Below are 23,034 nucleotides of genomic sequence, written 5' to 3'. Positions count from 1 at the left end.
GGTGGGGTGGGTGGTTCACCCTGATCGTCTGGACAAGGCCATGGGCAGGAGAGGAAACCTGAAATCTCACCTCCGGTTTCAGTGGCTTCCTTTGGGGCTAGTGCCGGGCTGGGTCTCTCATGCCATGACCCCAGGTTGGCACAACTGATCTGAGTACAGGGACATTTAGGTGCAGTACAGCAGCCAAGTAGGAAAAGGAAATAAAAGAAGCCCAGAGAAGGTATGGGGTCAGCTCAGAAAAGAGCCAGAAGGAAGGAAGGCAGTGTCCCAGGGAGCCCGGCATATGGCCATCGACAGCTGTGGAGCGAGCGACGACTCCAGGCCCGTGAGGCCATCGCTTGCCCTTCCCTGAGACCACCTCAAGTCCTTTGCTTCCGTGAACGTGCTGGGGAGTGGTCGGGGCTCCTGACATAGACCCATTTGGAAGAGCTCATTGGCGCTGCTGGAGAGCTCAGTGGAGCCCTGGAAACTGGGGCTAGGGTGCTGAGAGGAATGTGGGGAACGGCTGGGGGACCGTGATGCCCCGGAGAGGGTGGCACTCATACACCCAGCAGCTGCCCCACCTTTGGGACTGCTGCGTTGACTCAGTCCAGGCCCATAGGTGTCATCTGCTGGGCTAGGACTGTCTGCTTGTTTGGACGGGCATTCATTTCGCAAGAACTCCCTGTATGCCTGCGGTGGGCCAGGCACCGTGGTGAGGGCTGCGGGTGCGACCTGTGCTCTCTGTCCTCAAGCGACAGACGGTCCGATGGAGGGTCGTTCTCTTCCTGTACTGAGGGCTGCTCAAGGACTACGGTCCCCCTGCCACCCTGGCTCCCCATCATGCCACTTGCTGGGCACTGAGGAGCTGTGCAGGGAGGAGGCGAGGCCAAGCTTTGCTGTGCAGAAGGCCCCAAAGCACCACCTCCATCGGTGGCCGGGGCCTGGGTTACAGTTCTTTTACTCAAAAATGCCTTGCATAAAGGCCTTGAAGTTAAGAAGCAAAACAAAAAAGTATCTTCTCATTTTGCCACAGAAAAAGTGATTTGTTTTCACCTTAGGAGTTTTACTATGCAGCCAAAAATAATCCGAGACAAGTGTTGGCTGATTTTAGATGTTTAATGTCCCAATAAACAGTAAACTAACTTTTTCTTGTCATTTTGAAAGAACTTTGAGTTGGCCTGTTCTATACCTTTATATTCTCATAGAAACTCAAATTCATTGAGCAAAGCCTTCAAAAACAGCATCTACGTTCTATAATGTTTGTGGTTGGGGGTGGGGGAGGAGGGCTTTGAAGGAGGAAGGCAGCTGAGAGGTTAGAGAGACCAGATCCCAACATCCTCTCCTTCTGACCCACTGGCTCCCTCCCTGGCCAGGGAGAGAGAAAGCGTAGAGCCCAGAGGAAGAGATGGCATTATTCAAATTTCCCAGAGGGCTCTTGGAAGCTTCTATCCATATTCTCTCCCCAACAGTCACAGCTGGGGGGTGCAGAGACCTGGTCCCCTGCCAGCTCTCACGAAAGTCACTGATGGAATCCACGAACCTGAGTGGGGGCGCTGTGAGTTGGGGTGACTTCCCTGGAGTGGGGTGGACGTCTCTCCCATGTCTAAAATGAGTCTTGGTGCCTTGCTGTCTGATATCGCAGTTACCTGACTGACATTGACCGGATCGCCATGCCTTCGTTCGTGCCGACTCAGCAGGACGTGCTTCGTGTCCGAGTGCCCACAACTGGCATCATCGAGTATCCGTTTGACTTGGAAAACATCATCTTTCGGTAAGACTGTCTCCCTGACACGGTCCATTGGAACTTGTGTGGCCTTGGAAGTCCCCAGAGGGATTAAGTGTGTTATTCCCTAAAGGATTCTAGCTCCCAGAGCCATATGGTCCTCTCCATCACGAGTGTTTAACATTGCAAGAGGTCACCAGTCCTGGAATGGAGAGGAACTCACCTTCCTGTTCCCCTTAGAATAGAACAGTCTCCTTACTGAAGTCTGGAACGACCCTTAACATGTAACACACACACACACACACACACACACACACACACACACACACACACGTATGTCACCACAAGTTGAAAATACTGATGCCTTTTCCCTACACTTGAATATTCCCTTTCCTTACAGTCCCCTCTCTAACATCTGTCCGTAAAAGGAACAAAAGTAAGAATCAATACGGAACTGTATTAACCATTACATAATATAAACTATTTACAGTTGTGCAAATGTGTGAATTTCCACATACAAACTAAGTACTTATAGGATGACTTAAGTAGATCCTCATTGCATTTAATTATGGCAAAAAAAAGGCGGATCTGGAAGGTACACACAGCACTGCTGATGTCAGAGCACTTTCACGTCCATTAGTTCCCTTGTTCCTTGTCGGAGTTCTTACATCATGCTTTTCTAGTCGGGATGACACAGGTTCGGTCCCGCCACGCCCAGGGCCTGTCTGGAAAGCCCATGCCATCTCCGGGCCTCCGGAGCACTGAGGCACTGGGGAGCCCTCTGGTCGAGCCCCTTGAAAATCTGCATCTGGGTGCCCATGAATTTATGACCGTGACTTTTTTAGAATCAGTGCTGCTTGCTACTTCCGAACCCCGAATCTGGTCCACACGTGTATTCTCTTTGGCCCCCTTGGTGTTTTCTAAGCCACTTTTGAGCCAGTATTTAAGAACTGGTCCATTTTGCTTTACAACATTTGATACCTAGTTTCTCTTGAAAGGTTGAGGGGCTGGTCTTGGCTACACTTCTGTCCGGCAGGGCTTGGCTGCAGCCGCGCAGCGGTCAACCCTCTAGACGGGACCCCCAGCATTCTCGAAGTTGCCTGCTGTTCTGTGGAGAGGCCCAGTTGACTCGTTTCCACAAGCTGCCTGCCTCCTGGAGCGTGCGAGCTTATGAGCTATCTTTGAGCTCTGACTCTCTTAAGTCTTTCCCCAAAGCCCCGGATAGAGCCTTTGGATTGCCATAGAAGACGGAGGAAACTTGCAGGTCTTTATAGGCCAGAAGGGGCCACATCCACGTAATGCAGAAAGGATTCATGGATGAATCTGAGGAGTGGTGAGAAACAGGCAGGGGTGAGGGCCTGGAAGACTGCCCGCCTTCCCGCCCCTCGAGTGTCTGGTGTGTGGCACTCGACAGTGGTTAGAGCGATACCTATGGGGCTCCTGGTGCTTTCGGCCTGGCCTAATGCAGCAGCTTCCAAACCAGTGTCCAAGCAGGCTCCCCAAGTGCCCTCTGCCCGTCTTCAGTGACTTCACTTCCATTCTGTGCCTCCTTTGCCAGGAAACACCTAGGGTTCCTCTCTGCTGCAAGCAATAGTGCTCAAATACTGGCATCTTAAGACCCCTTTTCACTCTAAAAAATTATTGAGGACGTAAGGAGTGCTGATTCCCATCGTATAATGATGCCTGTCCTTTTTTTTTTTCTTCCCAAAGAGCCAAATATGCTAACCTTTGAATGCTCTGTTTCTGTCGAACAGGATGGTAGATGTTGGTGGCCAGCGATCTGAAAGACGGAAATGGATTCATTGCTTCGAGAGTGTCACCTCCATTATTTTTTTGGTTGCTCTGAGTGAATATGACCAGGTCCTGGCTGAGTGTGACAATGAGGTATGCTGGGGGGCGGTGGCAGTGGCAAAGAGAGACCTAGTCTGCGGTTTGCAAGAAGCCAGGCTGCTCTGGCGCTGGGCTCTATTCTTCAGGTGAAACTGTCCTGCTAGTCAGAGTGTATTAGCAGCAGCACCAGCATCGTCTGCGTGCGTGTTAGAAATGCATGCCCAGCCAGTCGACCCACTCTGGATAAATCAGAACTTGTATTTTAACAAGATTCCAGGTAATTCAAATACACGTGAAAGTTCGAGAATCACTGGCCTGGAAACCTGGTTCTCTGAGGTGGATGCACACTGGAATTCCCTGGAGATCTTGAGGAGGAACCTGGCACGCGGGTCCAGCTCAAGATTCTGATTTAGTTGGGGTGGGTGTGGGCTGAGCCTGGGAGCTAATCTCGGGGGTGCCAAGGGTGGGGCCTACGTGGATGCTTGTGCATGGGTCCCTAGCCTTGTCTGTATATTGTAATCCCCTGCGGAGTTTTTTTTAAAAAGACTGTCTTCTGGACCTCAGAGTAGAGATCCGTAGTTCTCGGGTTCGAGTCGGGGGCATCTTTTCCAAGCCCCTCAGAGGTGCTCGTGCACAAAGTTGAGCAACGCTCGTTCTAATAAATATCTGGGAGCAGGCTTCCCAATCTCTCTCCACAGTGCTCCCAAATTAGGTCGCAAACTGAGCTGGGGTGAGGAGGGGGTCTGATGCTTAGAGCTGCTCTGACATACCCCGGCCAGGCATTCCACGTCCTCTGCAGGGCTGCCCTAGTGCTAGCTGCGGGGACCTGCGTTGACATCTGCCCAGAGGGTGGAGAGAGCCGTCACTGTCACTTCTCTGCGAGGTGGGGCTGTGTTCTGTGGGGTGCCATTGTCCTCCCCTTGTCTTTTCCGCAGCCTTGCACGAGACATCCTGACCTCATAGAAGAGTGTCTCTTCCTTCTAGGTCATGGTAGTAAACCAGAAAAGAGTTCTGCCCAGGCTTAGGCAGTAACTGAACAAATTATATCTTGTATTTCTTGAGAGCAGGCTTTCCTTTGAGGAGCGGAGTTACATTAGCTAATTAGTGGAGGATTAACCCATTTACTGGTGTCATTGTGCAAAGAATAGCAGTGTTGGCTGCCACCCAGCTCTTCCAGGAGGGACATTTTTTTTTTCCAAAAAGCAAAGGCTTCAAGTTATCAATATGAAAAAAGAGCTCCAAATTCATCTCAGGATTATTTAATGATGTCTCCCCAGAAGCTCAAAAGATTATTCAGGGGGGACGAGGGACCAGCGCTTCAGCTCCGTATGCTTACAGATTAGGCGTTTTCTCCTCTCCTAAAAATCACAAGGTGTTTGGAGAGGAATTCCACTCCAGACTTGCCCTCTTGGGTGCAGATGTGTTGTGTGCACTCACTGGGTTTACAGGAATTGTTTCTTCATGTGTAGTTGACCCTTGAAGGACACAGGTTTGAACTGCATGGGTCCGCTTAACCATGAGCTTTTTCCCTGATAACTATGGTACAGTAAGTGTATATTCCTTATGATTTTCTTCGTAACAGTTTTTCTCTAGCTTTAGTGTAAGAATATGGTATATAACATCCATCACATACAAAGTATGTTAATTGTTTGTTATTGGTGAGACTCTGGTCAACAGAAGGGTATTGGTAGTTAAGTTTTTGGGGAGTCAAAAGTTAAATGCACGTTTCGACTGTGCCAGGAGATCACCCCAAACTCCTGCGGTGTCTAGGGTTGGTCAACGGTGCTGTAGTTCCTTGGAGATCATGATTGTTAAGACCATACTAAATTTTTTTAAAGCCTTAAAAACAACTGAGGGGTTACCTGTCTAGTAATAAATTCCACATCTTGATTGCCAAAAATGCAGTGAATAGGAGAATGGGCCCAGGAAGGCAGAGAAACAGATTTATGGCGTCCCTCTGGAGCCGGGTGTGCATGGCTTTCGTGCTCCTGACTACTGCCCTCTATTAAGGGAAGTTCTTCTTAACTCTTAGAAAGACTTGAGAGCATGGGGCGTGTGGCTGGCTCAGTTCATGGAGCATGTGACTCTTGATCTCAGGGTCACGAGTTTAAGCCCCACACTGGGCTCTGTAACGCTTACTTAAAAAAATTTTTTTTAAATACCTTATTAAAAATACTTGAGTGCCATCTAGAATTATTGTCACCAGGTAAGATTTGTAAGTGCCCTATTTTCCCTAAATTAGGAACATTTGCTATATTCTTGCCGATGTCTAATGTTAAGAAATTTTTACTCTTCTACATAATTTTGACCAGTTCCTACTATTACATGGGCTTGGGACCCAATTTAAATTTGTGAACACTAGTATGCTCATCCATAAAATAGCAGACCTCGCCTGTATTCCCCACCTGTAACGTGTGGCCCACGGAAGGCGCTCAGTAGTGCCAGTCGCCTGCCCTGCCAGTGTCCAGCCTTCCTCTCCTGGTCTGGAAGCTCACCTTCAATTGAAGTGGTTGTCTTGGGTCTAAGTTATGCACTTTCCCCACTTGGTAATCCCGATAATTAAAACTTTTGTCAAATATAGGTATGAACCTTTTTCTAAGTTTCACAAAAGCCTTTGTTATATTTTATGTGTTTATTTGGGGTAGCTGCAGGAGAACCGATCCAGAAGGGGGTGATTGAGAGCCAGAAGGGAAGGGGGGAAACAGAAGCAGGAGGTCTGGTGTCCTCTGGGGAGAGTGGTGTGGAACCAGCGATTTGGCTTGTTGCTTCCAAAGTATTGTTTTTCTTTATTAACCCTAAGTCCCTTGTTTCTCACTTAGAACCGCATGGAGGAGAGCAAAGCCTTATTTAAAACCATTATTACCTACCCCTGGTTTCTCAACTCGTCTGTGATTTTGTTCTTAAATAAGAAGGATCTTTTGGAGGAGAAAATCATGTACTCTCACCTAATTAGCTACTTTCCAGAATACACAGGTAAGTGTATGTCCCTCTTGTTGACCTCCCTGGCACCCAGCCAGTGTTACTGATACGACCCCAGGGGCCTCCCCAATCAGCCTGTTGTCTCAGCCCCTCCACATGTGCCAACACCCTTTGTGAACTCCACCTGGTCTTCCAAAACCCAGCTCAGGCACGACCTCCTTAGGGAAGTCCTGCTCACATCTGCGCTCAGCTGTGCCTCCCGTGTGCTCCCTTGGCCTTCCTCTGGAGCTTGTCCGTGTGTGCAGCCCCAGAGGCAGAGCCCCTGCCCGGTCTGCCGACAGAGTACGTGCAGGTTATAGTGTGGCAGCCCCCTACCAGGCACATGGTAGACACTGAAGTCTGTATATATAGGAGGGAGCCCAGGCTGGAAAGTTACTGTCCTGTTGCTATTTCTGGTACAGGAGGTCTTAAGTATCAGCAAGTTTGATACTGATATTTAGAGCGGTGTTTCAGCACCCCATTTCCTTTTATTAACTGCATTGCCCACGTGGTGAGAGCCCTCACGCTGTAAGATCAGACTTGGGTGTCTAATCAGGGTCCCATGTTCGTCCTTTCCCTGCTCCTAGTGCACTTCTGTCTGCCCAAGTGGCCCAAACCAGAACGTTAAATTGGGTCACAGTTTTTCAACAAATTGCTTAAAAGTACACTTTTTAGATAGGGTGGACACTTTAAAAGTCTCTTTTACAGGTTCATTATGAGCTAGAATAAAAGGCAGCACCCCAGGTAAGCTCTTCTCTAGGGATAAGAACTCAAAGAAGGATCCCAAGTAAGAACAGGAGTATCCTGACACTGATTTGGGGGACCCACGGGTTAGTAGCTTTCTGCTTTATTCCTGTAACTGCAACTCTTGACTAGGACCCAAGCAGGATGTCAAAGCCGCCAGAGACTTTATCCTGAAGCTCTATCAAGATCAGAATCCTGACAAAGAGAAAGTCATCTATTCTCACTTCACATGTGCTACAGACACGGAGAATATCCGCTTCGTGTTCGCTGCTGTGAAAGACACAATTCTCCAACTCAACCTGAGGGAATTCAACCTGGTTTAGAAGCTGCTGCCCACGCCTCACCCATCCCAGAAGACGGGATTTGCAAGCTCCTCCCGTTTAATTTGCAAGTGCTTGTGACGTCACCCACCTGGCCGGCAGCACCAAGCCCACCACGCAGGCCCCAGGGACAGGTGATGGACCTCTAAGATATGAGTTTAGCCAACTTTTTCAAAGTCTGTATATCTAAATTGTTTTTATATTTCTTTTCTTGACTTTTGGTTCTGAGATTTTGGATTTGATATTTTACAGAATTTTTAAAAGCCACTGTGATTTACTGTGTTGTTTTAAGTTAAAGTGTAACAGAGGGGTTTGTTAATTTATAGATGGTGCCTTGAGACCTCTAGGGTTAATTTGGTTGGCGTTTGTTAAGAATAAAGTTAATGGGTTTGAAGCTTTTTATTAAATCTTGTAATTTAGAGATTTTGAGTGTTTTACTCTCTTCATGCTGAAGTATGCATTTAACGTGCCATCAAAGATTATTTAAAGTATTTCTAAGCCAAATTAATGACAGCATCAATAGTTTTGCCATAATTTGAGCACCAAAGTTGACATAAATGGGGTCTAGACAGTATATATGTTGTACTGGTGAAAAATTGTGTGTGTGTGTATATATATGACCAAGTCTTGTAAACTTAGGAAATGGCTAACAACAGCCTAAATTGTTGAACAAATGTAATGTAACCCCTGCCAAAGTTCTGATGGCCACCACAGACGTGCTGTTTGAACCATGGATATTGTGCCCTTCTGAGGCTAAGAATACACCATTCTGCCATTAGCATGGGAGTATGTTGTGTTTGTTTCTTTGCTGTGACTTTCATAGTTTATAACTCAAACTTCGTAAATGTCCTTGTAGGGGAGGAAAAATAAATTTCCTTCTTACCTTCTTTTGGCTGAAATCCCCAAACAAAACAAATTAACAGAGGAGAAAAAAACCACAACAACACCTTAGTTTAGTATGTATGCCTCTGTACACAGGAGAGATACCCAGAACGGAGTCACTTCCCGAATTGGCCAGGCTCTCCCCTTGAGTACCTTCTTCAGCTGAAGATGTTGGGGGAGGAGGAATCACCTGTGGGAGGCTAATCAGGCAAAGCCCAGTGAGCAAGAGTAAGGGTGTTAGGATGGAGAGACCCTAACAGATGAAGATTTCGCACGTACCTGTAAATTTCCCTCGTGAAAGGGTAGCTCCTGCTGGGTGTTCAGAGCTTTTGCTGCATCTCCTGTTTCTTAAAAACAGCTCAAAATAATTCTTATGCTAAAGAGGCATATTGTGGGGTGCCACGGCCTGCTCCCCTCTGGGTCTGCCTTTGTTTCCCAGCCCAGAAGCTGAGCGGATTGACAGAATTGTTCTGTATTTTCACTGAACTAGTCTGTCTTGAAAACAGATCAGGCTGGTTAAAAAGTTGTGTCATTTCAGGAGGTGGAGGAGCAAGGGGGAGCCCAGTTAGACCTCTACAGTGCAAGCAGGGATTTAATAAGCATTTCTACGGGGGAAAAGGGTGATGGGGCAAATCACACACTATATCTCCGTCCTGAGGGCAGCCAGTCACAAGATTTCTACATGCTGGGGTCAAAGGATCATTTGCAGTTTGAATGCCTCTGCCATCAGGTGTTGAGGTAAACTTTAAACATGCAGTACTGTGGCATTTCTGTGGAGTTTGTATCAAGTCGTGCACGTTCAGTTTGCAGGGCTTGGCCCCACATTTTTGCAAAACTGAAATAACTTTTGTAAATGACAAAAGACTTACAAAATGGCCGTCATTAAAGATCTGATGAGAGTTCGCTATAATGCAGCTGACAAGGACATCTGGTTACTTCTGTGACCCGCATTTCAAGATACCTAAGTGAGAACACGACAGCAGGACATATCAAATTTCTAGGAATTTCATGCAGTTTGTTTTTAGTAGAGGAAAATTGGGAACGTTAGTTTGAAGAGGTCTATAGCAAGATTATGCGAGGAAACTGGAAGAATTCAGGATTAAATCCCTTTACAGGTAAATAAAGAACCCTCAGACGACACAGCTAGAATGTGATATCCACGAGGGTGTATTACAGCTCCTACTGGAGTACCATCTTTCTCCGTAACCACCCCCACCAAAGATAATGACAATAAAATTGCACTTGGCCTGATTATTTACAATAACAAGAATAGTGGCTGACCATATACACTCTTTTAAATGTGTTTTATTGGAACTTACTGTAAGGAATCTCAGGTTGAACTTTTGAGGTCAGAAAGCCAAGATCTTCCCCCATTTTGCCTACAGTACCTATGGATTTGGGTTAGTTCCTCTCTTAAGATCCCCCAAATATTCTAAGGTCCCTGCATCTGCCAGGAAGTCCCCTTTCTCACTCGCCTGGTAAGGCTGCCTGGAACCCTGTAAGAGGGCTATGCTAACTCCATAAAGTCAACCGAACCTTCTTCAAACTTCACAGTCACGTCCGATTCTGTGGACGTTTGCAAATACAACATTCCACTCAAAGTCGTGGTAATATAACCAGTGTTTCTAACTATGTCCTCTTACAAGAACAGATGCTTATTGAACTTATACAAATAACTGTATTACCATGAAAATAAGAATGGCTATGAGTTTCCAAATTCTGAAGGGATCAGGTAGGGAGAAAAAGTACTTGTTTCATCTTGTTCATTAATGTGTACTTTACCAAACTGCTCTAAGTCATAGGTAGCTTAAGAGAAAAGGAAAAGGTTTCCTTAAATCCGGAAATAAGCACTTCGAACAAAGTCTTAAAATCATCCTCAACCGTTCATTCAGTCCCATGTAACTCTCGTTGATCCTGATCTTTCACTAGCAATTTTATAATTCCACTTTTTCCATAGAGTTTTGTAAGTTCAGTGATAGGATTTGAAAGTTACCGCAAACCTGTACTTGTCGGGAGTCCTTTCCGTGAATCTCTCTGAAGATGGAGTTTTGCAAAAGCAAAACAATAGCTTCTGTACACGGCAAGACACTTTAAAAATGGCCATGATTAAAGATCTGGTGAGAGTTCACTATAATACAGTTAAGAACATTTGGTTATTTCTGTAACATACTATTTTAAGATAATAAGTAGAATTACAAGTGGTAACATACCATAACAGATTTCTAGGAATTACAACTTCTGGAACTTTTATGTTAATAACATGTACCTATACAAATACAACCTAAACGAAGATTAGCATCACTTATTTGCCAGTGCTTCCCATGTAATTTAACAAAAGTCGAATTTGTTTAATAGCTCTTTTTATAAGGAAAGAGAGAAATCTCGAGATGTTCCAAGGGCCCTCTGGAATATCCCTACTTAGTTCAAGGTCAGAAAGACTTCATTTAGAATTTGAATTTCAGCTCTTTAAAATATCAGTAGTTTTGAACACTTGACTAGAATTAGGAAACAATACTTGGTTACCTATTTAACCAAAGTGACGAAAGATTTTAAAGGCAAATACAGAAGGTTACTAGTTGTGAGCAAAACTTGGCTCTTCATATTGAGAAGACTCAGAGATAATCCGAAACACAGGAAATTATTTCAGTAGAACACAAAATCTTTTGCTTTCTGGTCCGCTTACTTAAAAGACAGAAACCTTTTACAGTTTATCAGGAGCAGACCAAAAGTCCGAGAGAACTTGGTCCTTTGTTATGAGCTAGACTTCAAGGCCTGACCTTCACTGCCCCCTGGCCTGTACTCACCATCCTCTGTCCTACATTTTTCCTTAGGCTCTTCTTTCCCGTTTGTCTCTTAACTCAGGCAAATGGGAACCGAAATCGCCCCTCAGGCAATAGCACAGCAACTGCCCTGGTAAGACCTCCAGCAGGCCCAGACCACCCAGACCTGTTTCAGCTTAACCCCTGGCTCGCACCTGAGCAGATGGACCATGGAGTGACCTCTAGAGTGACCAACAACCTTTACCTCATTGTAATACTAAAATCTCCACCTAACAAGGAGCACAAGCCTCATTGACGTAACGTACAATGTGGCGTAGGCATCTTTCCTTAAGGTGCATGTGGGATCTTATGCCTGCCTCCATATATGATGACAAGAGATCCCCTTTTTAGAGGTGTTTTTTTTTTTTTTTTTTTTTTTTTTTATTTGAGCAAGAGAGCAAGTGAGCATGTGCCCATGACGTGGGGAAAGGGAGAGAGGGAGAGAGAGAATCTGAAGCAAGGCTCCATGCCCGGTGCAGAGCCTGACCAGGGGCTCGATCACATGACCTTGAGATCATGACCTGAGCCGATCAAGAGTCAGACACTTAATGGATGGAGCCACACAGGCACCCCAAGAGATCCCCCTTTTTAAATATTCATCCTAACCCTAAATAAAAGGAACTCATCCACCCTTGCTCAGGGAGTCACAGCTTTTTAGTTACTCCCCATGAACTCCTTTTTCGCTGCAAATAAATTCTGCTTTGTGCGACAACTCAACCTGGTATAGTGTTTACCTGTGACTGGCCAAGGAGCAAACTCAAGTTGGTTCAGTTACACCTTTAGCAGATGGAAGAAAACCAAGCTTTAGTTTTACACAAGTATACTACTGATAGTCAAGTTTATCTTTACACATTTATGAATTCATTCCATTTTAGCTAGCTTAATTACACAAGGTTTTCTCTTTCCAACTTTCTATATCCAATCAGTTTTCCCTTACTCTCTTCCTCTTCTGAAACAACTCATTCTACTCTAGAACACAACTTCTCTTTCCTGTAACAGAAATGCATCTTTGTACCTCATACCTTTTCTTAACCCAAACCACATCTTATTTTCCTTGCATACAGAGAGGTTTTCCTTACTATTTCTAGTAGTTTTAATTCCCAACCCTCTGAAACCTTAATTTCTAAAACTAAGCAGCAGTTATCAACTGTAGTTTGGCAAATTTATGAATACATTTCATAATTTCTAGAAGCATATGCTGCTTCACAGTATAATTTTTCAATGTGGCACAAGACATTTACTAACAGACCCAAATATGTTTAGTTTCTCTGTATTAAGCCAAAAGTAGATAAACCTACATTCAGTGATGTTTCAGTATTTTATCACATTTGGAAATTTAGATAATTTCCATCATTTAACTTTGGAAAATTTTATGGATTAAAATTACCAAAAAGATTTTGAAAGCTATTTTAAAGTAGACATATGTTATAAAACATCATTGTTGAAAATTTCATTCATAAACTTTAATCCCACTTAAATCTACTTAATTCACTTGTTCTTAATCATACTGAGATTACTTCTAAATATTTCATGAGACATTATGGCCATCATCCTGTTATTTTGCTGACAGGTTTTGTAACAGAGATAACAGGAACTCATTTGACTAATAAACCCAGTAGAATAAAAGCTGTATATCTGCATTACATCCAAAGCTGACAATCTTGAAAGCATACCTATTTCAATTAAACTACATTAAACTAGCTTTTTCTTTTACTGAATATTTTTCTAGATCATATGAACTTGGAAAACATTTGGGTTCGTTTCTGTACTTCTGAGTCTAGAAATGCTTAATTCATATAAGCACTTATTTCTGAGCGAATTAAGTAGAGCTGGTTTACAAATTAATTTTGGTAATACCATCTGGAGATAGAAAAATACCGTATCTACAACACACACAGACACACATAAACACAGACAGAGACTTTATACCTATCACTGTAACATTTTAACTGTGAATCAGGTACAATAGCACATAACTCAGATTATAAAAGAACAGCTGGACCCAAAATGTGTTTCTGGCAGATGGAATAAGTTTACTTATGGCTCAGATGGCTAAGCAAGATTTGTATGGAAGACACCTTTTTTTTAAGAGTGCCCAATTTCCAAATAGGTCCTTTTTCCCTTCTGATGAGAATCATCTCCCTAAAGTCTTCATTTCAAAGAGATGGCTCTCAGATCCCAGAGACGATGGGGGTAGAAGATGTACATCAAAGGCACAGGGAAAGTATCCAAGTTGTCTCCAAGGGGTTTGGGGCATAGTTGCCTATTATCAGAAGTCTAGAGTAATTACTATTAAAATTTTTCCTTTTCTTGGGTGCAGAACAATTCTATTTCCAATATCCCAATCTAATACAATATCTGCAAGCATTCTGAGATGAAGAGGGGGAGGTTTTGGGATTGGTAAGGATGGATGGACTATGTATTCTAGAACTGCATTTCTAGTTTTGTAAAGATTTGTAAGACAAAAGATAGTATTTCTAATTCCTCAAGGGAGTAGGGGAGCCCGAATGATATTGTGGGGCTGACACACCTATCTAACTACATTATCTTCAATTTGCTTCTTTATATCATTATTGGGGAAGACTTCCATTCCAACTAAGAGGGAAGTCAAAAGATTCCTATGTCCAGGAACTTCAGGGTTTAATGCAGTATGCCTTGGTAAAGCGTATATAAAGCGTTCAACAAGAACCTCTGAATGCTCTCCTCTTTTGAGTGTATAATCCAACCTTGGACCAATTCACTTTAGGGGGAAAAGACTCTACTATTGCTTTTATCAGTCACTGAACATCAGCCTTAGCCAATCCGTTTCCTGATCATTTGCAGGAAGGCCTGGGAGAGTTCTGGCCATCCATTGCCTCTGTGAGGGAGCTGGCTGGCTTGTCTGATCACTACAACATAAACACAGGTGGGAAGACGACCCCTGAGCAGCCAGTCAAGGTCCCTGTGAATAGGGTTGTGAATGGCCCCTGATCTACTTCTTCTCTAAATCTGATAGAATTTTCTGAAAGTGGAGATAAGAGGAGCTTTGTAACTTCATCTTAAGAGAGTCCTTAAGAATGGATGCTATATTCCTTCATGTCCTCTTTTCAATTTATCATTCCACAAATACCATAAGACATCCATTTAGACCGAGAAACCTCTAAATTTTTTTTTAAACATTTAAGTATTTCCAATTCAAAGGATCCATCATCTGGCTATTGATGAGTAGAATCTTGTATTAATCTCCATAGGGACTCAAACACATGAGCTTTTTTTATGGCTTAACCGTGGATGCAAGAGGTGCCCCTTTGGGCAGACAAGAGGTGTCCAACCCTTGGTTGGAAAAGATGCAGTCCTTAAAAGATCCAGGAAGTTCACTCTTTGGGTTAGCCTAAGAAACCAAAGACCTTCCCTTGTCACAGGCAGTAAGAATGATATAGTGAAAGGATGTCTCTTGCTTCCCATGAGAACGTGAGACACCTCTAGTCCCAGACCTGCTAATCTGCGACATCAGACATATGCTACTGGAATGGGACTGTTCTGGCACTGAGACAATGAAGGTTGGGACGACAGGCCCCTTATGGACTGGGAACCCCTGAGACAAACCCCCCCTGAGAGCTGACACAGTGGGATAGAGAGAACGCTGCTTCTCACTTCTGCTTGGATCCCCAGCCGTATTTGACTGGCTGCCACATATAAACCCATACTTGCATCTTCCCTCTAGTGGAGACCACGGTGAGTATTCTCACTGGTCAAAAAGCCAAGCTCTCAAGACACAAACAAAAATGAAAGGAAAACCTCTGGCCTATCGTTCTCCTCTTTATGACAAAAGAGACAACAGAGAACAATGACCGGACTCTGGAACGAAAGGGATCGACAGAAAACAAGGGTACTCATAACAAGAATCTTTACCAAAATCTCTAAACACAAAGAACTGTTCATACAAATATTTTCTCCTGCTAATGTAAATTTGTAAAGGATGAAGAAGGTGAAATCTTCCCTTCCTCTCAACTAGGCACACAGCGGGAGCTAGGAGAGCTGATGTCGGTAAGACTTCTTACCCTCTGCCAGCTTCTGCCAGTTTTCCAGGGTCCTGTCTGCAGGCTCCAGAGGGAGTATGCTGTTTTAGCAAGTCCCATCATGAGTCACCAAACTGTAATTTTCCCAATCCCTTTCTAGGTTCTTGGGTGGATCCTACCCCTGTAATAAAAGACAGATTAACAGAAGAAAAACAGTTCAATAACACGTCGACCTCCTGTAAACATGGGAGAAACCCAGAAAAACTGAGTAACCCTCTGAAATGGCCCAGGGTATCACCTTACCTCTCCCCCCCGCCCCACACCAACACGAGAAAGATGTTGGGGGTGGGGAAGGCCAGTTATGGGAGGTTACCAGGAAAAGTATGGTAAGGTCGCTACGCAGATGTAAGTTGGGCTCCTTCTCCACGGATTAAGAGTTTCTTGTGATGGAGAGTCATCCTTCTTTTAATACAGAGAGAGACACCCTTACAAATGGAGATTTGCTTATAAATGTCCCTTACAAAAGGTAACTTCTGCTTTTCCTGTGTCTGTTCTTAAAAACAATCCTTATGCCAAAGAGGCATGCTTTGCGGTGGCATCTTTTACTCCCCTTCATCCTCCTTTTTGAGGTATTCTGTATCCATCATCGTGTTGTGTTGGAGCTCCCTTAGTAGCTGGCCCGATAAAACAGAAGCAGGACCACCTGGGAAGCACAGAATACTTCAAACTAGAGGCCCAATATGGGTTTTGTTTCTGCTTTTTATTTGAAAGTATGAGCACATGTACAAATACACACACAAGCATGTCACTTAGGGATTTAAGGTGTGATAAGTCTTCTCTCCAATCAGTCTACAAAACCTACCCAGGGAGTTTCGCTTGTTATGGAACAATGTGTCAGCGTTCCTGTAACTGCAACTGGGCGTTTTTATTAGCCAGCTAGAGGACAGTCGGGTTCTCATTCTGTTGGAACACTTCCAAGTGTGAAGCTAGTACAGAGCAGAAGAGCATCAATGCTGGAAAAAACAGGAATTATTCTTACAGCTCGGGATTCTACCACAGCAACATTAAGCTGTAAAAGCCAGCCTTCCCTCAGGCAATGAATGCAAAGCAACAGTTTTTCTGGAACCTGACAAAATGTTAAAAATTAGCTGGAACAGTGAAGGTCTAGGAAGAAAAGAGCCACGATAACTTTGCCCAAGGGAGCACAGAGATGGAACAAACAAAAAGCAGAACCATGGGGAGGAGGGGAAACACACCATGCACTCAAGATCAGGGAGGAACTGCTTCTGACCATCAGTTATCTAATGCTAAGCGCTCAAGACCACCAGTAATAGAGGGAATTAATGTAGGATTTTGTTTTTTAAATTCTTGCTAGCACTGAGTTATTGTTATTTTTAATTTACCTTTGGCTGACAAAGCATGTTAGAAAATGATGGCTTTCAATCAATTCTAGTACCAGGAAGGCTAGCTAATAAATCATAACAAAAGACAGTAATAACAAAGTATTTTCTTAAGTCTCGCAAAGGCTGAACTCCCCATATCAGAGGTAAATTAATCATCTCTGCCACTATTAATTAATTATGCAAGTAAAAAAATTCTCTCCTAGCCCTTCTTACAAAATATGCTCCTTACTTACGGAGGAAATGAGCCATCTGAAGGTTGCTGAGGTTGGAGGAAATGAGCCATCTGAAGGTTGCTGAGGTCGAGAGGCACAGTCTCGGTGCTTTGCTTAAGAATTTACGAAGTATTAACCACAAGCTTTTAGTTCCCAAGGACCATGCTGGGCTGGAATGCTGTTGTATACGAAAATCAGGACTTTGGCCAATCTGTTTGTTATACACATTTATTTAGGCCCCCAAGAGGGCAGAGTTTAGATAGATGAGGGAGGACTCACTGGTAATGTTTCTGGTTCTACCCAACAACTAAAAACAGAAGCAGACTGAAGATCAGAAAATTTTATTTGACCCATTTTATTTGAAAAAGTATACATAAACTGAGGAGTCATCTGACCAAGAAATCTAATTCTAACCAAGTGCAAAAATTAATACTTGTTTAGAAAAAAGTCATTAGTGAGCATGGCTAATCAACTTGCAGGAAAAAAAAAAGACCAAGTTCAATTTCAAGGGGAAGAACTTCACTATAAATGTTTCTGTTTATAAATTATCAACATAAAAAAAAAAAAAAACAAGGCAGAGACTATAACAGGCAATTGGGTCAGGAGCCCACATAAGGGGTAATAAGGAACACAAAAGTGAAGGAAATATGGCAGCGATGCAGAAATAGATATTCTAAAAATTGACATCATAATAACCATATTTTTACCAAAGAATAGTAAGCATCCCAAAGAAGCACAGACTATTTTGTCAATAGAAAAATTAGTAACGAAGTATTTTTAACACGCACATTCCCTAAACAATCCATTTTCATTTGTCATACACATATTCACATACAGAGATGATCACTTTTTAAAAAGTCTGTAACAATCTACCCGACCTTGAAACAAGCCCCAGGTATAATTTCTAATAGATAGTGTATGAAATTGTTGATATTGAGAACATTTCAATGTAATCTACATTTTTGAGTGTTTTTCAGCCCCTAAATGGAGAAGTATGATGGCATAATAAGGGATAGGGGGGCTTTCCAACAGGTTCTAAATACTCTTCTGATTATTAGACTTTTTATTGTCTAACTCTCACACGATTTCTTGTTACAGGACCTCACTAGAAGGGACCCATTATTAAGGTCTCAGAGCAATACTCACTGAGTGGTGTTCAGTGACAGGGTTTTCAGATCGACAGATCATATCATAGCGGCATTAAACTATAATACATATTAATTTGTATTGTATAAGGTTATAAAAAGTCCAAGTACACACATATCAAACTATAAAATGTGAAGTTACATTTGTTATGTAGCTCTTTGGGTAACCGAAATTATCAACTTTTTTGAAAATGCTATTATGCTTTAAAAAAAGAATCCATACTTCTAAAGTAAAACTTTTTTTTTTTTAATGACATGGCACAATTTATTTTACAAAACAGGAAATAAAGTAGAAAAGGTTTCAATTAAAGAAACACGAAGGAAGTTTGTAATAGAGTAGGATCCAGGATCTTCTCAGCCCATGCGCTGGCCTGCTTGCAGAATAACCCTGAAACAAGTATTCCTTTACCCCAATTGTGGCAGAAAGAAAAGAAGCACAAGCAAAGGTCTCCATTAATAGCTGTATTGGCCAATGACCAAAACTAGCAAGTCAACGAACCATAAAAATTATAACTGATTAATACCAACTTGATTGGTCAGCATTAGCAGTCAGGTATAATTTCAAAAGTATATTTCAAAGCACTGGGTGAACGGCCCTCTTTTAAGGCCTATGAAGGAACTATAGGGGATACTGGGTAATAGCACCAAAGAAAGTCAGATTGAATGAATTTTGTCCTGAACCTTGAATGAGGGATGCAGGTTATTTCTACTGGATATCTACGGAAATGAGGAAATCCAATTATTTCACGTCAACTGCACCGACATTTGTGTAGCACCCTCCAAAGAACGAGTACTTTGACCCTACAAAAGTGTGACCTATAGCTAAGCTCCCCATTTTTAAGGGCCTTTACCACCTTACAGTGAACCATACCGAAGGTGGATAGAGCAAATTCATAAAAGGAGAGAACTTCTGTCCCCAATCCTAGTAAAATGTTTACTGGGAGAGAGGTTAAAATATCTATAGCTAAAGAATCTCTAGTTAAAAGCCTGTGAATTTTTCTGGGTGTTGTTTGCAGATCTAACTTTTCTATGCTTTTTCTGGTACCGGAGGGCATCAGGAAAGGAAAATATCTTATAAAAAGCAAAACAAGACCCAGCCTGTCTTCTCACTCAAAAGAAAAAGACAGTGCTCACAATCTGAAGACGTCCCTGAGTTCTGCATCTGCTGCTCCTTATCTAAGGTCAGGCTCCACACAATCCAGACTGTTGCAACAATCAGTGCTTGGGCCATGCCTCCCACAGCAGAGGTTCTCAAGGGTTTTTGTTTTGTTTTGTTTTTAAACTGCAATTCACAATAGGAAACAACGTTTTATATTATAACCCGGTACACATAGTATGTAAACTATTTAGGAAACATCTCAGAAAATAATATTTAACCTTGTTACATGCAATGTTCTCTTATTTTCATTTCTATTCCACTTTTAAAATATGCTGGCCTTGAGCTGTGAAACTGGTTTTATGGCCCACTAACGGGTTAGGACCTACAGTTTGAAAAACACTGTCCTTGAGGATTTTGATTGATCTTGACCCAAACAAATTTCTCTCAATTGTGTTGGCAGGAACAGGAAAACATCAGTTCCAAACGGCTACTTCTATCTGCAGTGTATTCAGCACCCAGTTGCAACTCCTATAGGCAAACCAGCCTAGTATCTCCTGTCCCAACCTTTTTTAATACAGGACCTTGGCTTGGCCTGAGGGATCACTTAACACTGGCAAGTGATGACTGAATAACTAAGGTGCAGAAAATTCAGCACTATATTTTTTTTCTCAGACAAGAATAAAATACTACAATATTTCTAAGAGATAAGCTAGATGCATACATATTCACTGGGAAAATTTACTGTTATTACCATCATAAAAAAAAGATAATCATGATGGAAATTATATAAGAAGAAATTCTTATTTATTTGGAGGCCACAGGACAGTTTTGTCATGGGTTAGAATTGTGGAGGAGGGTGGATCAGGGAAGGACTGCCTACAGCAGCTAATGATTATTTAGGGACCAGAAAATAACTTGGCTGTATTAAACTGAACATGGGGGAAATCCCAAGGTCTTAATACTAGGGGAAAAGCAGCTAATACATACACAGTAAGAGCGAGGCCAACGGAGAAGTGCACATGCTCTTGGGTTCAGACAGTATCCTGTAAATGTGAAGAAATCGCAAGCTTCTCATTGTACCAGAAATCAAAGTTGCTATTTCTAGTGATCATAGTTTTCCGGAGGAGAGTTGGCAGGGGACAGATACTCTTTGTTGGGCTTTACACAATCCTCATGGACCAGAACAGATGCTGGGCTAGAAATAAGGGGCTGGGGATAGAGCTTACAACACAGAGAAGGGAACACAATACTCGGGATCTCATCCCATAGCAGCTACCTTACCAACCAGGAGAAGCTTAAAGCTCTCAAACAGAGAGCCATTACATGTTAAATAGAATTCAGGGAAGATTATTTTCAAATACAGTAAGATTATGGACTCTGTAATGTTTAAGAAAAAAGAATATAGAATCAAACATAGAATTATAAAATGTTATGCTAAAAAGACTCCTTATCTAGTGATCTACTGATGTTCCTTATTTAGATACAATCTTCTAAGACAATCGATAAATGACTGCTCTTGTAATCGTGGGTCTTCCTATTCTAGAAACAAAGGAAGTGACGGGAGGTGTTGATGGGCAGACCATTACTCAAAAATAATAAAAGATATTTCTAGGTCCTCATGGGTAAGTGAGCAGGAAGAACAGGCAGGCTGGCTTTGCCTCAGTACTAGTTATAAGACCCGTTCCCTTCTGCTCTCCAGAGGAAACTAGAAAAATCTTTGCTTACTCTTTCAGGCTTTTCCCCTTTACCATGGAACACCCAAGAAGTTATGGGTCTGTATTTTTTCTGAGAATGAAATCATGAAACTGTAGTAGGTAAAGAGGTACTTGGTTAATGGCACTGAATAGAACTCCAGTAAAGCAACATTTAAAATGGGGACAATCTGATGAAAGTTTTCTGGCCACTACTTTTAGTTTTAATTCTAATGTATATAAAATCGGAGGAGCTGAGCAACAGAGAAAATGTCTATGTTGCTCTGAACAAAAGTTATCATGGGAACACGCACTACCATGGGATATGAAATTTGTCATCATTTGATTCAAGTTATGTTCAGCAAAGAAAAACACATTCTGGGGGAAACTACTGAAAATGAAGTGTTTTTATAATCAAAGGAAAATCAGTAGTAGGATTCGGTCAGGAAGAAATACAATTACCGTCTGGCATGCTGTTTATTTTAGCTTTTACAACAAAGCAAGGGTTTGCGGACCCTGAGAAAAATTTCACAATCACTGACTATACAGAGTCTCCAATCCCAAAAACAGTTTATAATAATTTCATGGCACATATGACATGCATCAAATACTCTGTACTATTCAATAACTAAATAAGACACTGCATCATTCTCTTCATGGTTCACAATCATATATTCATCCCCTTTCACTTGAAAAAGTCCATTTATATTAAGGTACAAGGATCTTGGACAAAAACCAAGGGAAAAAAACCCCATGACCTTATTTTTACTAATGCGCAGCCCATGATTTTTATCCTGATGAGCTTTTAAAAGTGATTCTGATTTGAATAACTGCAGAGAAAGCACAGCAGCAATTCTCAATCTTCTGCCAACAGAACGGGTAATCGACACTTTAGAGTACAGACACTTAGTTACAAGAAGGGCTACCTGTTCTGAAGCATAAGTTGTATCTAAGATGGTGGGAATTTCGTTTATTTCATATTATCAGTGAATGGAAAGTTGGTATTGTTAAGGCTTCAGGGATTTTCCGTTAAAGTCAGCAATCTGTTAAAAATGTGACTTGGGTAAACCAAGTAGTCCCCATGAAGTTGGCTTGAGGAAGTATTTCTAAGGCTTCAAAGTTCTGAGAAGGGCTTTTCCTTTTTGGGTATGACACTCATTTCTTCCAGCCCTTCTTAAGATGAGGCTTGAAGGGGTATTATTCAATCTTATATTATATTATATTATATTATATTATATTATATTATATTATATATATCAAAAAAGGTTGTTTTTCATAGTCATGCTGTGGAAGTATAATTCAAACCTATCCTTTATAAAAAAAATAAGGAAAATAATACCAAAATATTTATCTGTAAAAAGAACTTCATGTTTCTAAAGAAACTACCACTAAGGTTCTCTCGATACCATTGAGGATATATTTGATTTGATCGTTTACCTGTTACTGATTCAGGGAGTCTGAAGTAAGCACGACAGAAGTCTAAAATACGAACGAGAAACATTAAACTCAGCTCCATGGCAGGTGCGCAATATGGGCAATTTCTCCACGTTGCAAAGAACCACTTGGAGCAAATATTTAAGATTCATAAAAGAAATGTTTCTTTTATAAAGTAATTAGAATTTTAACTAGATGCATGATTCAAGTTAGAAAACCAAATGGATCCCCAATGAGTTGAAATATTTTAATCACATGATTGCTTTACCTGACTGTAACCAATTTTTTGTTTTTTGTTTTTTCCTTCAGTACTTGAGATTACTTCTGTACTATACTTCCCAAATTGGTTTTGGAAGGTATAAGGTTGAAACTCTAATGATTTATTGCTGTGTCTCTTCAGGCAGTATTCTCCATCATAATCTTGGGGAAGGTTCTCTTGCTTCTTCTAGTTTTGTGAGGATCCACTGTTGTGGGGAAATAAACCAACATTTGCTTATTTCAAGAACTTGCAATGAAACTCACAATGTAATGAATGTAAATTTAGAAGTTGGCTTTCTAGTTTGGTTAGGTGTATACTCATGGCCAATAATTAAATTCATCCTGCATAAGACATCATTCACCTCAGTTAAATAGCCCGGAAGTTCAGAGACAATGGTACCAGGTTTGATTTAATAGTTAAGAATGTTTTTCTAAGGTCTTTGGACTTGAATATTCATCTTCAGAACAAGAAAAGTAAAATAAACCATCCTGAGAGAGAAGGGTAATTTGGCAGCTGGCTGAATAACTGTGGCATA

General features: G+C 42.1%; 2 protein-coding genes across 4 annotated transcripts in view; one reads left to right on the top strand and one right to left on the bottom strand.

The window, feature by feature from the left end:
* Positions 1-8,335, top strand: part of GNA14 (G protein subunit alpha 14) — a 181,638-nt gene extending 173,303 nt beyond the window's left edge. For both annotated transcript variants that reach the window (XM_026518813.4, XM_057305635.1), the window contains exons 4-7: positions 1,625-1,753; positions 3,460-3,589; positions 6,355-6,508; positions 7,370-8,335. In XM_026518813.4, coding sequence (XP_026374598.1) covers positions 1,625-1,753; positions 3,460-3,589; positions 6,355-6,508; positions 7,370-7,560 — 604 coding nt within the window. In that variant the 3' untranslated portion in view covers positions 7,561-8,335. The remainder of the gene's footprint in view (positions 1-1,624; positions 1,754-3,459; positions 3,590-6,354; positions 6,509-7,369) is intronic.
* The window catches only part of VPS13A (vacuolar protein sorting 13 homolog A), a 242,767-nt gene continuing 220,813 nt past the window's right edge, over positions 1,081-23,034 (bottom strand). The window contains exons 72-73 of one of the 2 annotated variants that reach the window (XR_008956869.1): positions 3,432-22,704; positions 1,081-3,028 (exon numbers count right to left, since the gene is read on the bottom strand). Coding sequence is in view for 1 of the 2 variants with exons in the window: in XM_026518814.4 (XP_026374599.1) it covers positions 22,654-22,704 (51 nt within the window). In the remaining variant the exon portion in view is untranslated. Of the gene's footprint in view, positions 22,705-23,034 lie in introns of both variants that reach the window. The other variant, XM_026518814.4, reaches the window with a different exon arrangement.

The sequence above is a fragment of the Ursus arctos genome, unplaced genomic scaffold (genome assembly GCF_023065955.2).
Source record: "Ursus arctos isolate Adak ecotype North America unplaced genomic scaffold, UrsArc2.0 scaffold_33, whole genome shotgun sequence".
NCBI lineage: Eukaryota > Metazoa > Chordata > Mammalia > Carnivora > Ursidae > Ursus > Ursus arctos.
This window is presented reverse-complemented; position numbering and strand designations above follow the sequence as displayed.